The 21,440-nt window shown below is 37.4% G+C and overlaps 1 protein-coding gene and 1 long non-coding RNA gene across 8 annotated transcripts in view; one reads left to right on the top strand and one right to left on the bottom strand.

The window, feature by feature from the left end:
- Positions 1 to 21,440, bottom strand: part of BICD1 (BICD cargo adaptor 1) — a 134,486-nt gene that overhangs the window by 63,739 nt on the left and 49,307 nt on the right. For 6 of the 7 annotated variants that reach the window (XM_083365151.1, XM_083365157.1, XM_083365155.1 and 3 more), the window contains 2 exons: positions 18,146 to 18,358; positions 5,815 to 5,967 (listed from right to left, as the gene is read on the bottom strand). The exons of the other annotated variant lie outside the window; for it this stretch is intronic. In XM_083365151.1, the coding sequence (XP_083221277.1) occupies positions 5,815 to 5,967; positions 18,146 to 18,358 (366 nt within the window). The remainder of the gene's footprint in view (positions 1 to 5,814; positions 5,968 to 18,145; positions 18,359 to 21,440) is intronic. 7 annotated transcript variants of the gene reach the window in all.
- On the top strand, positions 1,691 to 8,196 carry LOC310641857. The gene is made up of 3 exons (XR_014492784.1): positions 1,691 to 2,394; positions 2,980 to 3,020; positions 7,025 to 8,196. It is a non-coding gene; the product is annotated as an uncharacterized lncRNA (long non-coding RNA).

The raw sequence follows: 21,440 nt of genomic DNA on the forward strand, positions 1-21,440 counted from the left end.
AGAAGACCTCCGAGGTCCCTTCCAATGCTGTTAGTTTGCTATATTTTATCTCTGCTAACCTATGGCAATTCTGGTGCTAAATTTTATCTCTACTAATATATGACAATTCAATCACAATATTTTATCTAATAAGACATAGGTCGTAAGAGTAACCGAGATTTGTATGGTTCCCGTCACCAAAATGAACATTATCAAGCCCATTTCATGATGCGCATTTCTCAGTAAAATGAACTGACCTTTAAGCATAACCATCATATTCAAAAGGGAAAAGTTTTAAAAAAACAAAGAGTTCAAGTGCTTTTAACGTGCTATTCAGGCCACAGTAATTACAGGTTTTTAAAAGGACTGTATACAAAGATGTTCCTTGAATAAAAAGATTATATTCAGGGATTGTCTTTGTAAAAAGTATTTGCTGAGAGTTCCTAATCCTTTTACTGGCATAAGGACAAATGCTCACTCTTCTTTGTTGTTTGCTGCCTTCCATTTTAACTACAATACTGCCTAATTTTGACTTTGCCTCTTGATTTTTTATATTCTTTCTCAACAGACTGGACTCTCTCCACATTAGGTATTAGTGAGCAAACCCATGCGGATGCCAGCCTCTCCCCCAACATTCCTATAACTGAAAGACATTCATATGTTGTCTGCTGTTATGTTGACCTCTTTCCAAGCTCTTCTCACATCTTTTAAATACTGGCATTCACAGGTTGCATTAGCTATGCCCAAGAAACCATTACATCCCTGCCATTCATTGAAAGTTGGTGATTGGGTTCTGACAAAAGTATTTCAGCATAAGAATTGCTGGGCTCCTCATTTGAAGGGACCGTTCCAGATCTTGTTGACCACCAACACTGCTGTGAAGTGTCAAGGTCTGACCTCCTAGGTCAGGGATGTCAAACCCGCGACGTCACGTGACGTCACACAATGTATCGGAGCTTTTTCCCCATTGCCGGCAATGGGGTGGGCATGGTTTTGTCATGACGCATCCGGCCCACAGGCTGGCAGTTTGACACCCCTGTCCTAGGTGCATGCTTTGCACTATATGAAGGCACTGGCCCCAGATGAGGAAGCTGTGCAACCCCAGCTATCCAAATCCAATGAGACAAAGACTGAAGCTATGTTCAATAAGGGAGCAAGTGCTAATCTCTGCTCCCCACCAGCATACAGTCATCAGCCCAGTCAACACCAACAAGCAGTGGGCTCCGATCTGATTTTCTCAGACAACTGAAGACCTTTATGCCACCTTTTCCAACACAATGGAAGCCCAGAAGTGCATGAAGGAAGTGCTCTGCATAAAACGATGCCTCACGCCTGCTGTATGGCCTAGGGATGTGTTGTTGTTTATTGCTACTTGTTTCAGTTTGTATAACACTGTGATGCCGTCCTGTGTTAATGTAATGTATGTTTTCTATATTAGTGGTCCTAATTGTGCTGTTGTCCTGAAGGACAAGAAGTGGGTACTGTGAAAGGAAAAATATATCGATAGCTATTTTATGAGTGATCTAATTAATTAGATTAATTAGCTTTCACTTGCTGCTGACCTTCAACAGGAAAAGATGACTGTTTCTGGTTGGCATGATTTTCTTAAGAAAAACAGAACATAGAACAAGAATATAGGAGAAAAGAGGAACTGAGCCCTGTGTATGGGTGCAACCTTTGCAATGACACATGTAGGAATGGTAGTGAGGAAAGTAGTGGTTAGAACAAGGACAGGAAAGAACAGGGAAGTGGCCCGATAACCAGTACAACAGCAGAAGAATAAGGAACTACCCTAATGGTCAGTTCCAAGAATAGGGAGGCAACCCGAGGGAGGATTCTGAGAAATATGATGATGTATTTAACAAGAAAAGTCAAATGGGATGGCTATTGGGTGGCACCAAAATGCTAGAGGTGGGCACAATGTTAAGGTATAAAGCCAGCCTCAAAGATTTGGGTGTTGTATTTGGCCCAGCCATCACACTTAATGACTGCTGTCCATTTGGTCCTTATTACAATAGGTTGTTGAAATGTAAGTACTGAATTTGAGCGTCAAATTTAAATAAAACTCTGGATCCTAAAGTGAGAATTTTGTTGTATGTTGTCTTTTGTTTCTCAAGTTTTTCCCCTGATACACAACAGTCCTTGATTTTATATTTGGTAAATTGATTGTGTATCATCAAGTTGTTGTCAATGCTTAGTAATTTAGATTTTCTCCAATCTCTACATAGTACCTTTATTTTTTTACATTCTGTTCCCTAAATATATTATTTTATGTTTTCTGAGACTGGCTGAACCAAAAGGAAGGAAAGGGGAAAGCAGAAAGATAAAACAGCTGAAGAATGCAGAAGTAACCATCAATTAGCACCCTTCAGGACTGATAAAAGAAACTAAAGGTTGTCTAATATGAATTCCATGGTTAGTACAAATAAACAAAGCAGTTATTGTGTTATTTCAGAACAGCAAGCTCCACCAAGCTTTCTCTCTCTCTCTCCCTCCCTCCCTCTCTCTCCTGCTTCCAGCAAAGGGCTCCAGCAACTACTCTCACCCTTTATCCCTCCCTGCCTGGCCTGCTTCAAGCAAAGAGCTGCAGCAACTACTATCACTTTATCTCTCCTCCTTTCATCCAGCTTGCCTGTAACAAAGCAAAAAAAAGCCAATGTGAAAACCCCAGCTTCTTAATCAATCTTCAATCAGCTGGCTCAGAATGGCAAGCTCCACCAATCCTTCTCTCTTCCTCCCTTCTATTGGCTTCCTCCTCCTTTTTCTTCCCTCCTCCAAGCCACACCCCACCACCAGACCCATGGCAGCTGCAGGAGCTCCTCATCTTCCTCCCTAATGGGCAGGGTTCCTGCAAAGCCTTTCAGCTGGCCCCATTCTCACCCCAACTCCAAGTTAAGATTCACCTTCATTTCATCTGGATAGAGTGCCCTTTCTCAAAGCCCTTTGGTCTACTATGTGGAAAATAAAGGTTTTATTTTCTTCTTCTTACTTCCCTTTTAGAGTTCCATCCTTTAGATAACTTGTGTTCATATGTATGAATGGTAGGTATGCTTATATATGTTATAACTAAATATTTCAAATCAGTTTAGCATGCTCTTGGCCTCTTAAATAGGGCAGTCACTGTGCCTGCTCTGACATTGCATATAAGTTCTTTAAAAGTTACCATAACAAAAACTGGGTTGATAGTCAAATCCTTACATATTTTGTAACCAAAACCCTGAGCTGTGCTGAAGCCAAGAAGACACAAAGCAATTTATTTTCCTTAAAAGAATTCCCATTTTGTAAATTGGGAATGGAACAGCAAAATTTCCATTCTGAAATGGTGAACATATTCATGAAGTGTGGGCAAGGGATTTAAAATTACCAAAAGAAATTACATTTACCTTATTCACTTCGATTTACATCATTTCCAAAATGGCATAATTATGCAAATGGCTTAGTTATGTCATTTAAATACATAAAACAACCAATGTCAATTATGAATTTGCATAAAGACAATTGCATAAATGACATACTTTGTAGTTATTCTAGACTCCCAAAAGACCTTTTTGATTCCTATATTGAAAGTTACAAAGTTCTGCATTCCTGTGATAATGTCTCTTGTAATTGCCTCAAATGCCTTTCAAGTTATGTCTTCCTGTGACAACCCTTGTCTTCTCTGTTAGCATTTGTATACGATAAGCTATGCTTTATTGTTTCCTGTAATGACCTTTGCCCTGCCTTTCAAGTTATGCCTTCCTGTGATAACTCTTGTCTTCTCTGTTAGCATTTGTATATGATAAGCTATGCTTTATTGTTTCCTGTGATGACTTTTGTCCTCTTCATTAGCAGTTGTATGCAATGAGTTATGTTTTCCTGTGACCTTCCATATGTTGCTCTCTCATGTGTGTACTTCCCCCTCCCTGATGAAACTGCTCAATAAATAGAGTGCTGTGCAAAGCTGTTCGGGGGGCAACACCATCCACCCCGGGCACTCTGTGCTCTCTCACCTTGAACAAACTTGTGTTGGTGCCTCAGTTTGTCCCAGGATCCTGTCCCTGCGCTATCGCAGTTCCCAAGTGTGACTGTTGGAACGTCCGGCACACTGGGTCGGTGGCAAAGGGCAAAATCCTTCCATATTCAAGGTGTTCACCCTTGCGAGGGTCCCTCTAAATTCTCACCCCTGTCACAGGGCTCTAAGAGTTGAGGCCAGAACCCTGATCGGTCGCTCAGCGCAACAATACTTCTGTATTTAATAGGCATTTGGGAACAATGAACATCCTCTCATCTCAAATTGTTACTAAAATCAAGATTTCATTGCACTGATAAGAAGTGATAGTAGTTATTATTATTATAATATATATTAATTAATTCTTCAGAGTGTTCACTGCAAAACCCATTTACTATACCTCAATGCAACAGACTTCATATGCAATAGACCAGAATTCTTCTGTAATTTGCATTATTGTTATTTGCAAAATGGAATTATCAATCAAATGCTGTATTTCCTTCTGATGCCCCTAGTCTCTGACTCAAAATTGACCTTTCTCAATAATAGTGATCCCTTTAACCGATCAATAAATTGCAACAAAATTCCTTTCCTTCTTTTCTATTTTGAAGTGACTTTAAATATACTTTAAATATTGTTTTCCTATTTATCTGAGTTAAAAAGTCATCTCTATGAACATATACATCCAGGGAATTCTTATTCAATCAATCAATCAATCAATCAATCAATCAATCAATATTTATGTATATATGTATGTATGATGACCATGCTAATCCCATGTAATATCGAACTATATTGGTGTTTGTAGTAAGATGCCTTTAGAATTATTCTTAGTGTGATTCAACATATTGTCTCAATCAATTACGAGTAAATACTGTACTACAAACCTGTTTAAGCCTTATTAAGTATTATTGTTAAGGCTCAACATAGTGTCAGAGGAAAGTTTTGGGTTCAAATCTAACTGGGTCCAGAATAAATATGCTGGGCAGCTGCTTGAAAAGAAGGGTAGTTTTATTCAGATATGTCAATTGAGGTGTTTGCCCTGAGGATGGGTGAAGTCTAATGGTGAGGAAACATTTTCTCTCACCCTCCAGATTACCTTAATCTGGGGTCTGGGATTTGAGTGAGGGGGTGGGGCAGTATAGTGATTAAGAAATTTACTTATTTTGAGAAAATTTTGCTTCCTGGGAACACTCAATTTGTCAGTTTTAGCCTATATAGGATGAAAGGGCTTTAAGTGGTGTTTTTTTAACTTTTTATGTGGGCTTTTTAGAAGGTTTAAAGGTAAAGGTAAAGGTTCCCCCGCACATGCGTGCTAGTCGTTTCCGACTCTAAGGGCCGGTGCTCATCTCCGTTTCAAAGCCGAAGAGCCAGCACTTGTCCGAGGACGTCTCCGTGGTCATGTGGCCAGCATGACTAGACGCCAAAGGCGCACGGAGCGCTGTTACCTTCCCACCGCAGTGGTCCCTATTTTTCTACTTGCATTTTTACGTGCTTTCGAACTACTAGGTTGGCAGAAGCTGGGACGAGTAACAGGCGCTCACTCTGTTACGCGGCACTGCTGACCTTCTGATCGACAAGCTCAGCGTCCTAACCCACTGAGCCACCGCGTCCCTTTGTTAGAAGGTTTAGGGAAGGCTTTTGCCTGTGAGATGGATTGCAAGGGATTGACCCGGGTGGCACGTGGGTATTTTTGTCTTACAATAGTTACTGAAATGCTAGAATTTTTCTTGAAACAGCATCTCTCTTATTTATAGGCTGCATTTTGTAATAAGTTACTTACTGCATCTGAGAATTTGACATTACTACTTTTTAAATCTTTTATTAAAAATTCCATCTCTGCTCACCTGATTCTGCTTCAGTGTGGAAACCAACTTTTGCAAAGTAATGTTTTCTTCTTCAAGTTCAGTGTAATCCTGAAGAAGCCGCGCCTCCCTAAATTTATACTCTCTGATTTCATCTTTCATCCGAATTCTCTGCAGCTCTGCCATTTCACTGTTCTGAAAAAGAGAAAATAATTCAGCTTATTAGTTTTTCATTTCCAAAATAATAAACAAACAAAAAAGACACAATCAAACTCTGTTTGAAATATAGAATCAAAATACCATTTCTATTTCTACTATTTATTATATCACTGGATTAAATCAATACATTCAGGAGGGGGGACAATAGCCTCAAGTTTTGTTTTTCCGTTGAACACAAACACGCAGTCATGACATGAATAATTTTTGATTTTGATTGTTACAATTTGGTAACAAATTGTGGGTGTATCTTTGAGGAAAACAAGTCCCTAAATTTTTCTTTGCAAAATTTTGGGAAGTGGTTTGAGCGAGTGGCCCAAGGTCTCCAGCTGGCTTTATACCCAAGGTTTCATGCCCTCCTGCTTTATAGCCTGGTACTTAGCCAATGAAGATAGTCCTTGATTTACAACTATTTGTTTAGTAACCATTCAAAATTACAAGAGCACTGAAAAAAGTGACTTATGACCATTTTTCAACTTATGACGATTGCAGCATCCCATGTTCACATGATCAAAATTTGGACTCTTAGCAACTGCTTGGTATTTATGAAGGTTGCAGTGTTCCTGGGTCCTGTAATCACTTTTTACAAATTTCTGACAAGCAAAGTCAATGGGAAATCCAGATTCATTTTACAACCACTCTACTAACTTAACAACTGCACCCATTAACAACTGTGACAAGAAAGGTCGTAAAATGGGGCAACATTCACTTAACAAATGTCTCACTTAGCAACAGAAATCTGGGGCTCAATTGTGGTCGTACGTTGAGGACGACCTGTACATCCAACTCTCAAAGATATTGTAGCCATATCCCTTCCACTTGACCTTCTTGACTGTATAAAGTCATAGAGTTACAGGCTTTAGAAGGCTATTATTCTGTATGTTCCAATCAATAATATTGGCCTATCTTTCAGGGTTACTGTAAACAACATTACTTCAATTAAGCAAAATACGTTCTATAAACTGAATGACCATTATTATTAATTGGCTTACATTGTCTGAAGTAAAAATACACTGTAGTTTTTCCTCCCTATCAGGGAACTTTGCCTGTTGGATATCCTGGGAACAAAGAAAAGGAAGCGAAGGGAAGATCAAGTGAGCTCATCTTCAGTTGGAACGTCATGCTGATTGGCAGACCACACCATCCCCTCTAGGTATGGAAGAAAAATGCTTCAATTCAACTCTGTTTGACTGACTTATTGGCCAGCATTTGTTCCCAGGAGCCAAGAACACATAGGCTCTCCATCTGGATACTTTCCAAAGAGGAACACAAAGGCACAACCTTTTATGCATACTGACGCAGGAAATTGCACTTGGCAGAGATGGCAAATGTTCACGAACTCAGCAATTCAACAAGACATCCTTTCATCTGATCATGAAACAGTTGACTTTTCCCTCCATTCTCTTTTCCTCATATGTCTTATCCAAACCTGCATAACATGTCGCTGCTGCATTATTATTTTTTTGAAAACTTAGAAAACATAAATTGTTCTTCTTTTTTGGAAATAAACTGTGGGAAGATACTGTCAAGATGACTACTGTAAGCTACTGTGAGTCAGTTTGGTCTAATGGTCAATTCACTAGACCAAAGTCCAGGCTAGAAATTTGGAGACTGTGAATTTTAATCCTGCCTTAGGCATCAAAGCCAGCTGGGCCATCTTGGGCCAGTCACTTCCTCTCAGCCCATCCCACCTCACACGGTTGTTATTGTTGTGGGTAAAATAGGAGGAGGAAGGATATTATGCATGTTCACTGCCTTGAATTATTTATAAAAGTAATAAAAGCGGGACATAAATAAATAAAATTAATGAATGAATCAGTAAGATTGGTCCCTTTGCTGTAAGTCTCCAAACTTATAAAATGTATCAAAGAAATGCTGAAACTTGATCTGAAGAATCTGATGGAAGTTCTCCATTGAAAGAGAAAGAAAGAAAGAAAGAAAGAAAGAAAGAAAGAAAGAAAGAAAGAAAGAAAGAAAGAAAGGAAAGAAAGAAAGAAAGAAAGAAAGAAAGAAAGAAAGAAAGAAAGAAAGAAAGAAAGAAAGAAAGAAAGAAAGAAAGAAGAAAGAAAAAGAAAGAGCAAAAAGACTGGAATGGTTGCTCTTCTTGACCACTTCATTGGACAAGAAATATCCAAACACTATTGCATTATTTATTTACAAACTTTCTGCAATAAAAATCTGAGCATATGACGCAGCTGGCTGCCTCTGTTAAAATCCCAAATATGCTTTTCCACGAGGCAATTGAACTTTCTTGTTTTTCTTTGAAGACATTTCGCTTCTCATCCAGGAAGCTTCTTGGAAAGTTCAGTTGCCTCATGAAAAAGCAGCTTTGAGATAACTATAACCTGGATGACTGGGAATCTCCATAGCCTCTGTTAAAAAGAAATCCAGTTTGTTCCAAGCTGGAACAACCAATATAATGCAAAACATTGGCATTGCTTGAAGCAGAGGTGAAATTTATGTTCCATATCAGAATACAGGGAGAGTATCAGATCAGCAATTGGATGTGGCCACCCAAAGTTCTTGCCACACACGTTTTTCATACAAAAAACCCCCCTTGCTTTTGTTCTCTGAAGTTGCATAGAAAAGAGCTCAGCCATTAGGAATACCTTAAAAATGTAATTGACAAGTTCTCCAAAAGGGAGCAGTCTAGGTCAGATAACCTCTAAGATCAGTTACCCTGCTGAGTTTTACTTTTCTGCTCATTTCCTCTCAATTAGTATTATAAAGAACAATGGCAATTTCATGAAAGAAAGGAGGTTTTTTTTAATGGGCAGAATCTCTGACATCCTGAAAAGGAAGTTTACCTGAATGAGCTATTGCCTTTGGCCAATTTCAATCTCTTTGTCAAGTTTGTTAGCTTTTGTTGTTTTTGTATAATTTTTCACCTTTTGTCCTGGAAAATGAGTATGAGGCACCCTTGCCTGGGAAACAAGGGAAACTGAAAGACAGAGAAGATTTGATTTTCTTCCCACCCCTCCACAGTTAACTATCTGCACAGCAGTAGACCAAAACCCAGCAAGATATTCCAAACATCTTCAAGAGAAATTGAATATAATGGAAAGAAAAACCATTGAGTCACCCTCCCGTTTCAGTATTTTGTTATACTAAAAGACAAAATAAAGTAGCAAAGTTTCTTGTAAGTGAGCCAAGAAAATTCAAAGAGCTCAAAGATGAAAAATGGAAGAATTTTCTTTTTAAGTATCACCTAACTAACAGACTCTGCAATGTGAAGGAAAAGATCAACCAATCCTTAAAATGTATAATTCAGTAAAAGCATTTAACATAAAATTATATATTTCTAAGAGAAAACTGAAGAAAAGAGAAGCGGGTCCCTCTGCTATTTGGGTTCAGCCTAGTCATCAAGGCAACCACCTAAGCTAGACTAGGATTGTTCTAGTCATTAATATGATTGGCTAGGCTTGCAAGTTAAATGCAGGGACAATAGAGTGGTAAAGAACTGTATGCTGTGGAATAAGAAGCGAGAGGATCGGGAACATATGAGCGCCGAATGAATCAAATACTTCTCATCCCAATGGGGTTGGCCTGCCCAACCCATGCCAGATGAGGAGGCATGCTGTAGGCCCCATTGGCATGAGGGCTCTGGCTGGCAGGATCCAGGAGGAGAGCCTTCTCTGCTATGGCTTCTGCCTTTTGGAACATCTTGCTCCCTAGAGTGAGGTCGGGTCCCCCCCTCCTGATCTTCCACAAGAGCCTGAAGACCTGGCTCTGCCAGCTGACTTGGGGTTCCAGTGGGGGGAGCATCAGGATGGAGGCATTTGATCAATTAACAACAGACCTCATGCACTCCTATCCTGCTCCTGCCCTCCCCATCTTTTAATTGTGCCAGAGTTACCCTGTGGTAAGATGAGAGACCAATAAATTTTACAAATAAATAAATAAATAAATAAATAAATGGTCACCATGGAAGAAACACAATGAAGCTGTTTGATCATATACAGAAAGTCCAATAGTGACTGGAACAGGGCTCAGATTCCAAAGACAAACAAACTCACTTGGGATTCCAGGAACAAAAGTTTTATTGGAACATAACATTGAAACGAGGGTGCGTCTTATGGTCCGAAGGTGATCCGTATGGCCAGCCCCAACCTCCATAAGTGGAAAGCAAGAGAGATTGCCAGGAGCATGAATCGGCACGTGCTGAGAAACGCTGATCTCACGCTCCTGCAATCTCCCTTGCTCGGTTTCAGCTTCCTTTGCTACAAGAGAAAGCAGGCTGAAACGGAGCGAGGGAGATTGCCAGGAACGCGAATCAGCCGATCTCGTGCTGCTGCAATCTCCCTCGCTCTGTTTCAGCCTGCTTTCTCTTGTAGCAAGGGAAGCTGAAACGGAGTGAGGGAGATTGCAGGAACGTGAGATCAGCTGATTTGCATTCCTGGCAATCTCCCTCACTCCGTTTCAGCTTGCTTTCTGCAAGAGAAAGCAGGGCCGCCTCCGAGGATACTGCTCTAATGCGAAGAGGGAAGGACAAAGAGGGAGGGAAGGAAGAAAGGAAGGAAGGAAAGAAGGAAGGGACAATGGGAGAGGGAGGGAGAGAGAGAAAGAAAGAGAGAGAGGGAGAGAGAGAGAGGAGAAAGAAATAGGGAGGGAGATAAAGGGAGAGAGAGAGAGGAGAAAGAAAGGGAGAGAAATAGAGGGAGAGAGAGAAAGAGGGAGAGGGAGAGAAAGAAAGGGAGAGAGAGAGAATGAGGGAGAGAGAGACAAGGAGAAAGAAAGAGGGAGGGAAATAGAGGGAGAGAGAGAAAGGGAGAAATAGAGGGAAAGAGAAAAATAGAGAGGGAGAGAAAGAGGGAGAGAGAGAAGGAGAAAGAAAGGGAGGGGAATATAGGGAGAGAGAGAAAGAGGGAGAAATAGAGGGAAAGAGAAAAATAGGGAGAGAAAAAGGGAGAGGGAGAGAAAGGGAGAGAAAGAGGGAGAGAGAGGAGAGAGAAAGAAAGAGGGAGGGGAGAGAGGGAGAGAAAGAGAAGGAGAGAGAGAAATTAAGTTAGTAACATGATTTGTTAAGTGAATCTGGTTTCCCCACTAACTTTGCTTGTCAGAAGGTTGCAAAAGGCGATCACATGACCCTGGAACAATGTGACCATCATAAATATGAATCGATTGCCAAGCATATGAATGTAAATTACATGACCCTGGGGATGCTGCAACGGTCATAAGTGTGAAAAATGGTCATAAGTCACTTTTTTCAGTGCCATCATAACTTTGAACAGTCACTAAGTGAATCGTTGTAAGTCGAGGACTACCTGTACTTTATCATTTTTTTCCTTTTTGGGGGGGTCAAGTTTTTAACACCTTGCTGGGCGACTGGTGGTACTCGGACATTGCCTTGTCCTAAAAGTGGTACAATGGATGAAAAGGTTGTTTTAGTATACCGGTACTATTTGGTTCAGAATATTTTTTTTCTTGTTTTCCTGCTCTAAAAACTGGGTGCATCTTATGGTCAGGTGCGTCTTATGGTCCGAAAAATACGGTAACTCGCATAGGAGAATAAGGCACACGCACAATTTTCAACAGCATACATTTATACCCTTTCATGAAGCTGATTTCCCCCACCCCTAACGCACTCAACAGCGCACCTGCTTATCTCGATCAGCTAATCTGAAGCGCCTAAACAGAATACATTTCCTTCCCCCCTCCCAGGAAGACCCGTGCACCTGCTATACCTATTGTGTTTAACCATGATGTACTTTTTGCTAGGCTAAGCTCTATCTTTATACATCATTTTGTACGATTGCAAAATTCATAAGAATTCCTTTCATAAAAGTTTAACCATATGTTTTTTTTCTGACATTCCCAAACTCGCATTTCTTTTTGAAAAAAATACTTCCTTACATTTTGTAATGTGTCTTCTTGGAGTAACAACCTGTCACTCATCTTCTATTTAAAGAATGCATTTTCTCCTTGAAACCATATTATTAAAATTGGCTATGATCCAAATATGTCATTAAGAAAATCTCTAGTGACTTGATGGGTTCCGTAAAGACCTTTACTCTCACTCTTAAAGCTTTTTGGAGAACATGTTAAACTTGGATTTTCTAAAAAAGACTTTTATACAATTAAGCAGCTAAAATAATGTTTATATCATTATATTTTTGTTACAGAGTATACTATTGCATTGATATTTTATATTGTGTTTTTATTATTCTGTACTCCACCTGGAGCAGAGTTCCCAAAAATTTCCGAGTCTGCGGACCGGCGGGTGGGGGAGGGAGAGGAGATGGTTCCATGCAAGCAGTGCAGCTCCATTTGTGTGAATGGTATGCACGCATGCCAGCGACTAACTTAAATGGTGTGCCCGCACTCTCACCTGCTGCTCAAGCAAGTGAGGATGCACACGTGCGCTTCCAGCTGTATCCGTGGCCCAGTTGCAAGCCCTCACAGCCCACTAGTGGGCCACAGCCCACAGGTTGGGGGACCCCTGACCTAGAGTTTGTGGACTAATGTTGTTATATTCTTGGAGTTAAGTAGCCAATTAATATCAAATAACAATAATAGATACCTTGGGAGCAATCCCAAAACAATTGGAGCTCCATGTAAACACTATTGGCATTGACAAAATCCCCATCAATCAACTGCAAAAGGCAGCTTTACTTGGAACAGCTTATATCTGTAAACCATCGAAGTCTTGGAAAAGACTTGGAAAAGACTTGATTAGGCAGACAAAAATTCCAAATCCAGTCTGAACACCTCGATGACTGCATGACTAACCATAATAATAAGCCTGAAGGAAAGGTAAATAAAGTTAAAATCTGGCAATGTCTTACAAATGTAACATTTAAAAAAGTGAAGGCTCGATTTTGGTTGCTCAAGAGCAAAGCTATCCAAAGTAACACAATCAAGGCCCGAATTAAAAAATATATATCATGAAATGATACAAAGGATAGATTGTGCAAAGAAGAAATAGCCAATCATATACTTAGCTCATGCAAGAAGATTATGCAAATTATAAACAATGACATAACACTGACATCAAAATGATTCACTAAACAACTATGAAAAATATCATTTACTAGTAATGATAAATTGGTGGGAAGTCTTGGTGCATAATTCAAAACATTTAACTGCAGTAGAAAAGAAGAAAGTGTGGACAATGAATATGGCAGTATCAGGAGATAGTAAAAAAAAAAAAGGAGTCCCTACGGATTTTACTCTGCTAGTCATCGCCGACTACAGGGGTGGTGTTCATCTCTGTTTCAAAGCCAGAGCTGTCCAAATACATTTCTTTGGTCAGGTGACCAACATGATATCATGGAGTGCTGTTACCTTCCCACCAAAGTGTTACCTTTTTTATTTATTCACATTTACATGCTTTCAAACTGCTAGGTTGACAGGTGCTGGTATGAAGACGAAAGCTCACCCCATCACATTTGAGCCCAGGGTCTCAAACCTGGGCTGCCATCTTTCCAGCCGAAAAGCCCAGCATCTGAACCTCTGAGCCATCGTGCTGCCGCCATGAGGGGATAAAACAATATTTTTAATTTATTTATTTTTATGAAATTTATATGCTCCCCATCTCACTATCCAAACAACTCTGGAAGGAATAGAAGACAAAGAATTGGAGAAGATGATGAAGTATCAAGATCTGAAAATCTAAATTTATGGCATAAATCGACAATGATGGTCCCAGGGGTTATCAGCACACCAGAAGCCATACCAAAAAGTCTTGGATGACATTTGGAAAATCTGCATATTGACAAAATTTCCATACAAAAGGCCACACTGCTTGTGAGGGCCTGGGCCTGGCGTATGAATCTATTAACCTATACATAAATTATTAAGGGCTTTTACAAATAAGTCATGAAGCCGCTGCAGTTAAAACCATTCTATATTATTCATTCTATTCGTGCCTTGATAAATGTTGTTAGGATTAGCTGTTAAGATTAGATAAACACAGCTGCTCACCAGTGGAGACCACAAGCTAGAGGTGTTGGTTAAGATAACGAGATAGGATCTTGCAAACCTAGAGCTGAAGGATTGTGGTCTTGCTATTTTGCTTAGAAACTTTGCAAGTGGGCTGGTTACAAGGATACAGCAAGGTAACAAGACATTTAGCTTAAACTGCAGTTAATGACATCTGGGCATTCACTGATACATTACAATATTCTAGGTTTTGGGAAGAACTTGGTGAAAAAGAAGGCCAGCACGAGCTGGCAAAAATTGGCAGCTCTGATTTCACCCTTTGGTGTATAATAAAAATAATAATGCCTATCCCAGGTCCTTGGGAAGGACTCAAAAGGTGGACAAAAATGCCAAATCCGGTCTGAACCTATAGTTAATTGTGCGATGAACAGTAATAATTGTTTTAAAAAATCAAATGAGCAATTAACATATTATTGAAAAGAATATATGTAACATGTTGGCCTAAAGGAAGAATATGAATTTTATAAGACAATCAATCATTTAATTTAATTTAATTTAATTTAATTTATTGAGATTTCTATACCGCCCTTCTCCCTGAGGGACTCAGGGCGGTTCACAGGGCATATATAAATAACAGTACAAAAATTAAAAGAAAATTAAACCAATGCCCAATTAAAATACGAGAATGATAAAATAATAAAAACCTATAAAAAACCCATATACCCCCATCAGACCAGACCCGCTAATTCAAATAAATGGGTCTTCAACCCATTCAGTATAATTACTGAATTATCCATTCAGTATAATTACTTTTAAAGAAGCACACAGGCAAGCTGTAATTATGGATAAGCAGCTGCTACTATATATCTGAAGCATTTAAAGCACTGGTCAACTAAAAGAATCAAACTCATTCAATCCTAAAGCTTTGGTAGATTTGACCATCACAATGAAAGAGTCCAAATAACCTTTGTATCTCCTTCCTGAATGCTGACAGGCCTGGCTGCTGAGAATTACTAAAAATAAACAGCTTGCCCAACACACAACAATGCAATTAAACAGACTGCCACCTCTTTTCCATATTCTGCTTTTCTCCTAAGAATAGTAGGACAAGTCACAGAAGAACCCATTAAATCAGAAAACAAGAGCCAAGAACTTGTTTGCTCTAATAATGAGATTTGGGATTTCAGTCAAAAAGGGAATTAAGCTACAGAATTTAACCTCCAGGGAAACACGTAGATTAGATAAGTAAAGGCATTCATTATAATGCACAGCATGATCTCCATTGTATGTCTTTATAGATGATTATTTTCTGTTCAATAAAGTGACATAAGGGTAGCCAAAGAATAGGCAAGATTAAATCTATATTTCCAATTTAGGAAAACCGACTTATCATTTAATTTGTAAAATAAAGTTATCTAAGCAGATTGGATTGCTAGCTGACTAAGTGGGATGGATGACACAATGTGTGAGCATGTGACCAACGAGGCGAGTATTAGAACTTCGGAACTGGGTTTTGAAGTACTCTCAAGGAGGTCCATCATAACTGGTTAATGACCAGTCATAAATGGAGGACTATCTTTATATACAAAAATATCTCAAGTCATTACCCCAAATAACAATGCACAAAACAGAAGCTAATATGCAGAATATATTGTCTTAATATGCAGTATGTGTTGAATTAACCACAAAAATTATATAACTGAACATATCTATATTTGAAAGAGGATTTTTTTCACTCAAAAAGTAGTTTGAAGGATTACTGCAAATTTAAACGAGATATCTTGATTTATATATATTATTTTCTTTTCTTCCTTATTATTAATAAAAACTGATTTAATATTTTTACCCTTCTAAGATTAATGATAGTGTAGATTTATAACACTGTTATTAGAATATTTGATGATATTTATACTAGCTACATTAAGAGCAATATATCAAAAAATTACAACAAAACAATGCTGAATCAGACAATAAATAGAAATCCTTATAAAATAGGTTTGGGTTATTTTATTAAGATTGAGATGCTTCTTATTTTTAAGCCCCAATAATATCAGTATTTTAATTGTGATTCCTGTTGTGTACTGGGTTCTTTTCTTGAAGCAAGAGACAAGGCGAGAGAGTTCAGGCAGGAACATGCTTAATTTGAACTGCAGGAACTCAACTGAGAAACAGGGCTGCAATGCAGCTATTTATACTCTGGCCTCTAGGTGGCGGCCAATAGGTTTAAAGCAACCTATTGCCGCCCTAGAGTCAACCAATGACAGTCCTGGAGACTCACTGTCTGAGGAGCTGGCGACCATTAGCCAGCTTCTTGCTTAAGCAGTCTTCTAGCATTCAAACCCACATGGTACCCTCAAGTTAAACAAGGCCCAATACATTACAATTCCTCCATCTAATTAACAAAAATTGTTGGACAATTTCTTCAACATTGCTTTCATTTGTATCTTTCCATGATTACCAACTACTGTTTTTCCTCCTTCCACAAAAGATCTCTATTTAATGTTTTCACAGATAAAATCATACATAATATGAATAAATAGAAATTTATGTCTCATCCACATGCTGGAACTCAGAATCATCAATTAAAATTAAATATGGAGAGATTCAGGATGAATAAAAGTACTACACATAGTTAGCTGTGGAATTTGCTGCCAGCAGATACGCTGATGGTCATAAATTTAAAGGGTTTTAAAAGAGAACTAGATAAATCCAAGAGGCTAAAGTAGACAGTTTAATGACAGGATGTGATGTCCCAATTGCTAGCAATTATGCTGTCAATACCAGCCACCATTAAGCGAGAGAGCTATCACTTTCCTCTTTGTATTTGTAACATTCCTCAAAAAGTATAGTTGCTCTCTATGTAACACGAAATGTCTTTTGTGGGCCAGGACAGAGGTCTGATCCAGCTGAATTCTCATAATCTTATCAATTAGACGCATTCTCAATGGCCCACTTTAAACTTGATTTAAAGGAGAAACAGCAAGAAACTTCTAAGCAAAGATTGAAGAATTTACTTCCAAGCACCAGAAGTTTTTATTTTGTCCAAACTGGGTTAAGTCTACTTCAGCCTTCACACCATGTTAAAATAATTAATGAAACCTGGCTTACGTGACCCATTCATTTACATACACTGAAAAATGAGTTCATTTAAAGCAAGTAATTAATAGTTTCTTGTCCATCTCTTTTCCTTCTCCAATTTATTGTCTGTAGATTTAAAAGATTATTTGAAACATGATAAATATATGGAAACATTTATGTATAGGGAAAAGTGCAAGCAGCATACAGATTACTTGACTACAATTTTATAACCTTATAGGTTTCTGCAAAAACATTATAAATCACCATTATGTGAGCACAGGATACATCAAATGGCTATAAATGAAGACCGCATGACAAGTGCTCAAAATGCAGTCACATGATTGCAGGAGGCGGGCCATCACACCTTTGGAACTAGATCATAAGTACCTTTGGGGAGGTATGTTGTAACTTTTTTAAATAAATATTTTATTAATTGCCTAGTTTTACAATCAAATGCTTAATAGACAACATGTTGTCTGGGTCCATTAGTAATTCAGTGGTATATATTAACTTCTTCAGTCTAGATCCAACATTACACCAACAAACGTTTGCTCTCTTCTTCTAGTAGTACCTGTTTTCCCACACTAGGCAAATACAATTCTTATTGTTATTAATAAATATACAATTGAATATCAACATCTTTGTTACATTTTTTTCATAATAGCAATAATGTCAATTTTAGATAACTTTTCTAACCAAAACATATCTTAATTGCATTTGCACTTAACATCCGTATGTTCAATCAGTATCCTGTTTTTTGTTTTGTTTTTTAATTTTAATTTCCCATCAGCGTTCAAAATGTCTCTATTATTTATAATTTCAAAGTAAGTTATATTTGGGTAACCAAAAGCTTCCCTTATTCAAACTTCTTAGCGTTTTCCTGTTTCCCTTCTTATACCAAAATTTAATATTCTAGTTACAAATCTTATCTTTCTAATTATGATAGTACTTCCATTTCTAGCAATTATCTATTCTCCACCATATTCAAACATCTAGTTAATAATATAATATCCCATCCAATGGTATGTTGCAACTTTGAATGGTCACTAAGTTGAGGACTACTTGTAGGTACTTCTTGAGAAACAAAGAGTATGTGAGTAAATCCAATTCAGGGAATTTCTCCATCCTATCTTTAAATCATGTGTTTTCAAACTACATGAAATTAAAACATGTTTCACACGTTCTTAACCTGATTTACCTCTTTCAAGTCCTGCATAACTGCTGTCAACTGTTCGTTCTCTGCTTGAACGTTGGTAACCACAGTTCTGCTTTGCTTCAGCTCGTTCTGCATTTCCAAAATCTTCCCAAGGTAATAAGCTTCCTTTGATGCTGACTCCTGCAGTAGTGTCTCTTCTCTGGTCTCACCATCTTCCGCTACTTTACGGTGGACTGAGAATGAGTGTCCAAATGCCTGCAAGATTAAAATAAGAGCCCACTGAATAAATAAGTAAACAGACAAGCGAACAGGTAGTCCTCAATTTACAGCTACTGGATTCAGATAAGTTCTCCTAAAATATCCAATGTCAGCAAGCAGATTGAATATTAATTTTAAAACAACAGACACCATTTTAAATAACTAATCAATAGATTCTCCAGCAAGACCCCAAGCTACATGGCAATACAAAGGATGATGAGCAGCATTTTGTTTTGTAAAGGCAGAACTGAAATTAATAATGATCATAAAAATTAAATATAACTTTATGGCATTATTTATTATTTAAACAAAGTTCTGTGATCAATTTTATAAAATACAATTGAAAACAAATGAAAATCAGCACAATAAAAGCTAAATAAATCCAATAAAAATAATAAATTATATTTTAATGTACAGCACATAAAGTCATAGCAAAACTAACAATTGAACAAGAAGCATAAAAGATAATTAAGATGAAACCATTATAAAAGCATAAATATCTTGATTATTTGTATATGGATAAGAATTTCAGTATGATCAAAGAGAGTTCCACAATTTGCATAGTTTGGAATGGATGATATCATTTATTCAATACCCAGATACTGCTGACCGAATAATTATAAAACACATAAGTTTCTGACAAAAAAAGATCCTATAGGCTTTACGCTTGTTTCAGAAGGATGAGATTCCTTTCTTTTCATAATAATAATAATAATAATAATAATAATAATAATAATAATAATAATAATAATAATAATAATAAAAGAATTGGAAGGGACCTTGGAGGTCTTATAGTCTAGTCTCTGTTCATTCCAAAGCTGTGAATTTAATAGAAATCACCAGACAAAGTGGAGAGGCAAAATGTATTTATTCACCCAAAGTTGCTTTGAGTTGGAGGCTGCCCCACAGAATGGTTTTATCCATCCTTTTATATGTCTTTTAGTAATTCAGCCAATCAGAATGCATCACTTATCTCAATATTTTTTGTTCTACCAGCATGAACATCTGGTCTCCACATCCTGTTCCTCCTAGCATGACGTTGTTCTTTTGTATCCTGTTTAAATGTTCTCTTATATCAAAATTATGCCAAACTTCCTTATCTATGGTTAGCAGAATCTCTTTTCTATAGCAAAAGGAAGAAACGTGGCTTCCTTTGCTACATGATACACTCATTTGCCTATTTGGGAGTCAGTTACTGACAGGAACCGGCATTATTACATTAAAATACAGATCTTCCTTTCCTTGTTGGAAATGAATCCGCAAATGAATCCGCAAAAGAAGACCTTGAAAGGAAAAATGGAAATAATAAAACATAAATTTGTTGGACTCAGAATAATTGGCACCGCAAATAAAAAGAGCAAAACCTTTTTGAAAATGCAAATAAACCAGGAAGATGGTTAGCTTATAAACTTAAAAAACAGTAGGAGAAGAAAATGATAAACAAATTAGTAGATGAAAAAGGTGGTCTACAATTTAAAAATGAAGAAATAAAAAAGATAATCAAAGAATACTACAAGAAATTTAATGACATAGAAGAAATTCCAAGAGAGAATGATCCAATATTTGGAAGGAAATAACCTTCCAAAAATTCCAGAAACTTATAAGACTATGTTAGAGGAAAAAATAACAATGATGGAAATAACAGATGCCATAAGAAGACAAAAAAATGAAAAAAAAACCCCAGGCTAGATGGACTACCGGCGGAGTTATATAAAACCCTACAAGATACACTAAGAGAATCGTTGAAAGACATTTGTAATGAACTCTTGTTGGAGGCTAAACTTCCAAACACATGGATAGAAGCAAATATTACTTTAACACCAAAAGAAGATTCAGATTTGACACAGATAAAAAATTACAGACCGATATTGTTACTGAATGTGGATTATAAAATCTTTACTTCAATAATGGCAGAGAGACTGAAAAGATACTTAACTGAATTTATACATTCAGACCAGAATGTTTTTTTTAATCAAAGAGACAAATTAAAAACAATTTAAGAGTGATAATGGATGTATTAGAATACTATGAATTGCATCCAGGAAAACAAATGGCACTAGTATTTCTAGATGCCCAAAAGGCATTTGATAATGTTTCTTGGCAATTTATGATTCAACAATTCCAAATAATGGACTTTGGACAGAATTTTACAAACATGATAAAAACGATATATAACAAACAAACAGCGAAAGTGATTGTGAATGGACACTATACGGAGAACTTTGAGATAAGGAAAGGCACAAGGCAAGGATGTCTATTATTTCCACTGTTATTTATTTTCACTTTGAAAGTTTTAAATATAAATTAAAGGATTAGAAATAAAAGGTGAAACATATAAATTGCAAGCATTTGCTGATGATTTGGTGTTTATTTTAGAAGAACCTTTGGAGATGATTCCTAAACTATTGGGAAAGATAGAACAGTATGGAGAAATGGCAGGACTGAAAATAAACAGAGAAAAAACTAAAGTAATAGTTAAAAACCTTATAGACAAACAAAAAAAATCGGAAAAAACAGAATTGCAGATAGTTAAAAAGGTTAAATATCTGGGGATACAATTAATGGCAAGATGTTCAATGATAAGAAGATAATTGCACAAAATTATTGACTCAAATAAAACTGGATTTAGAAAAAAGGAAAAAATTGCAATTGTCAATATTAGGAAGAATTTCCACAGTGAAAATGAATTTACTACTGAAAATCTTATTTCTATTTCAAACAACTGGAGAAATTTTTTTTTGAAGATTTGAACTCACTAAATGTGAAATTTATTTTGCAAGGAAAGAAAGCTAGAATTAAGATGAAATTATTACAAGATGCCAAGGAAAATGGAGGATTTGGCCTACCGGAGTGGGTTCTATATTATCAAGCATCCATATTAACATGGGTAAAACAATGGATAATTCTTAAAAATGAAAGGTTGTTATATCTGGAGGGGCATGATTTACAACTGGGGTGGCTCGTATTTTTATAGTATGGGAAAAATAAAGTCATTATATAAGAAATGCATTGTTGGCTTCCGGTTCCGGATTTTTGGTGCAGCCAGACGTGTGAGGGAATCACTCCTCATGTCACCTGG

This window comes from Vipera ursinii, assembly GCF_947247035.1.
Source record: "Vipera ursinii genome assembly, chromosome: 6".
Classification (NCBI taxonomy): domain Eukaryota; kingdom Metazoa; phylum Chordata; class Lepidosauria; order Squamata; family Viperidae; genus Vipera; species Vipera ursinii.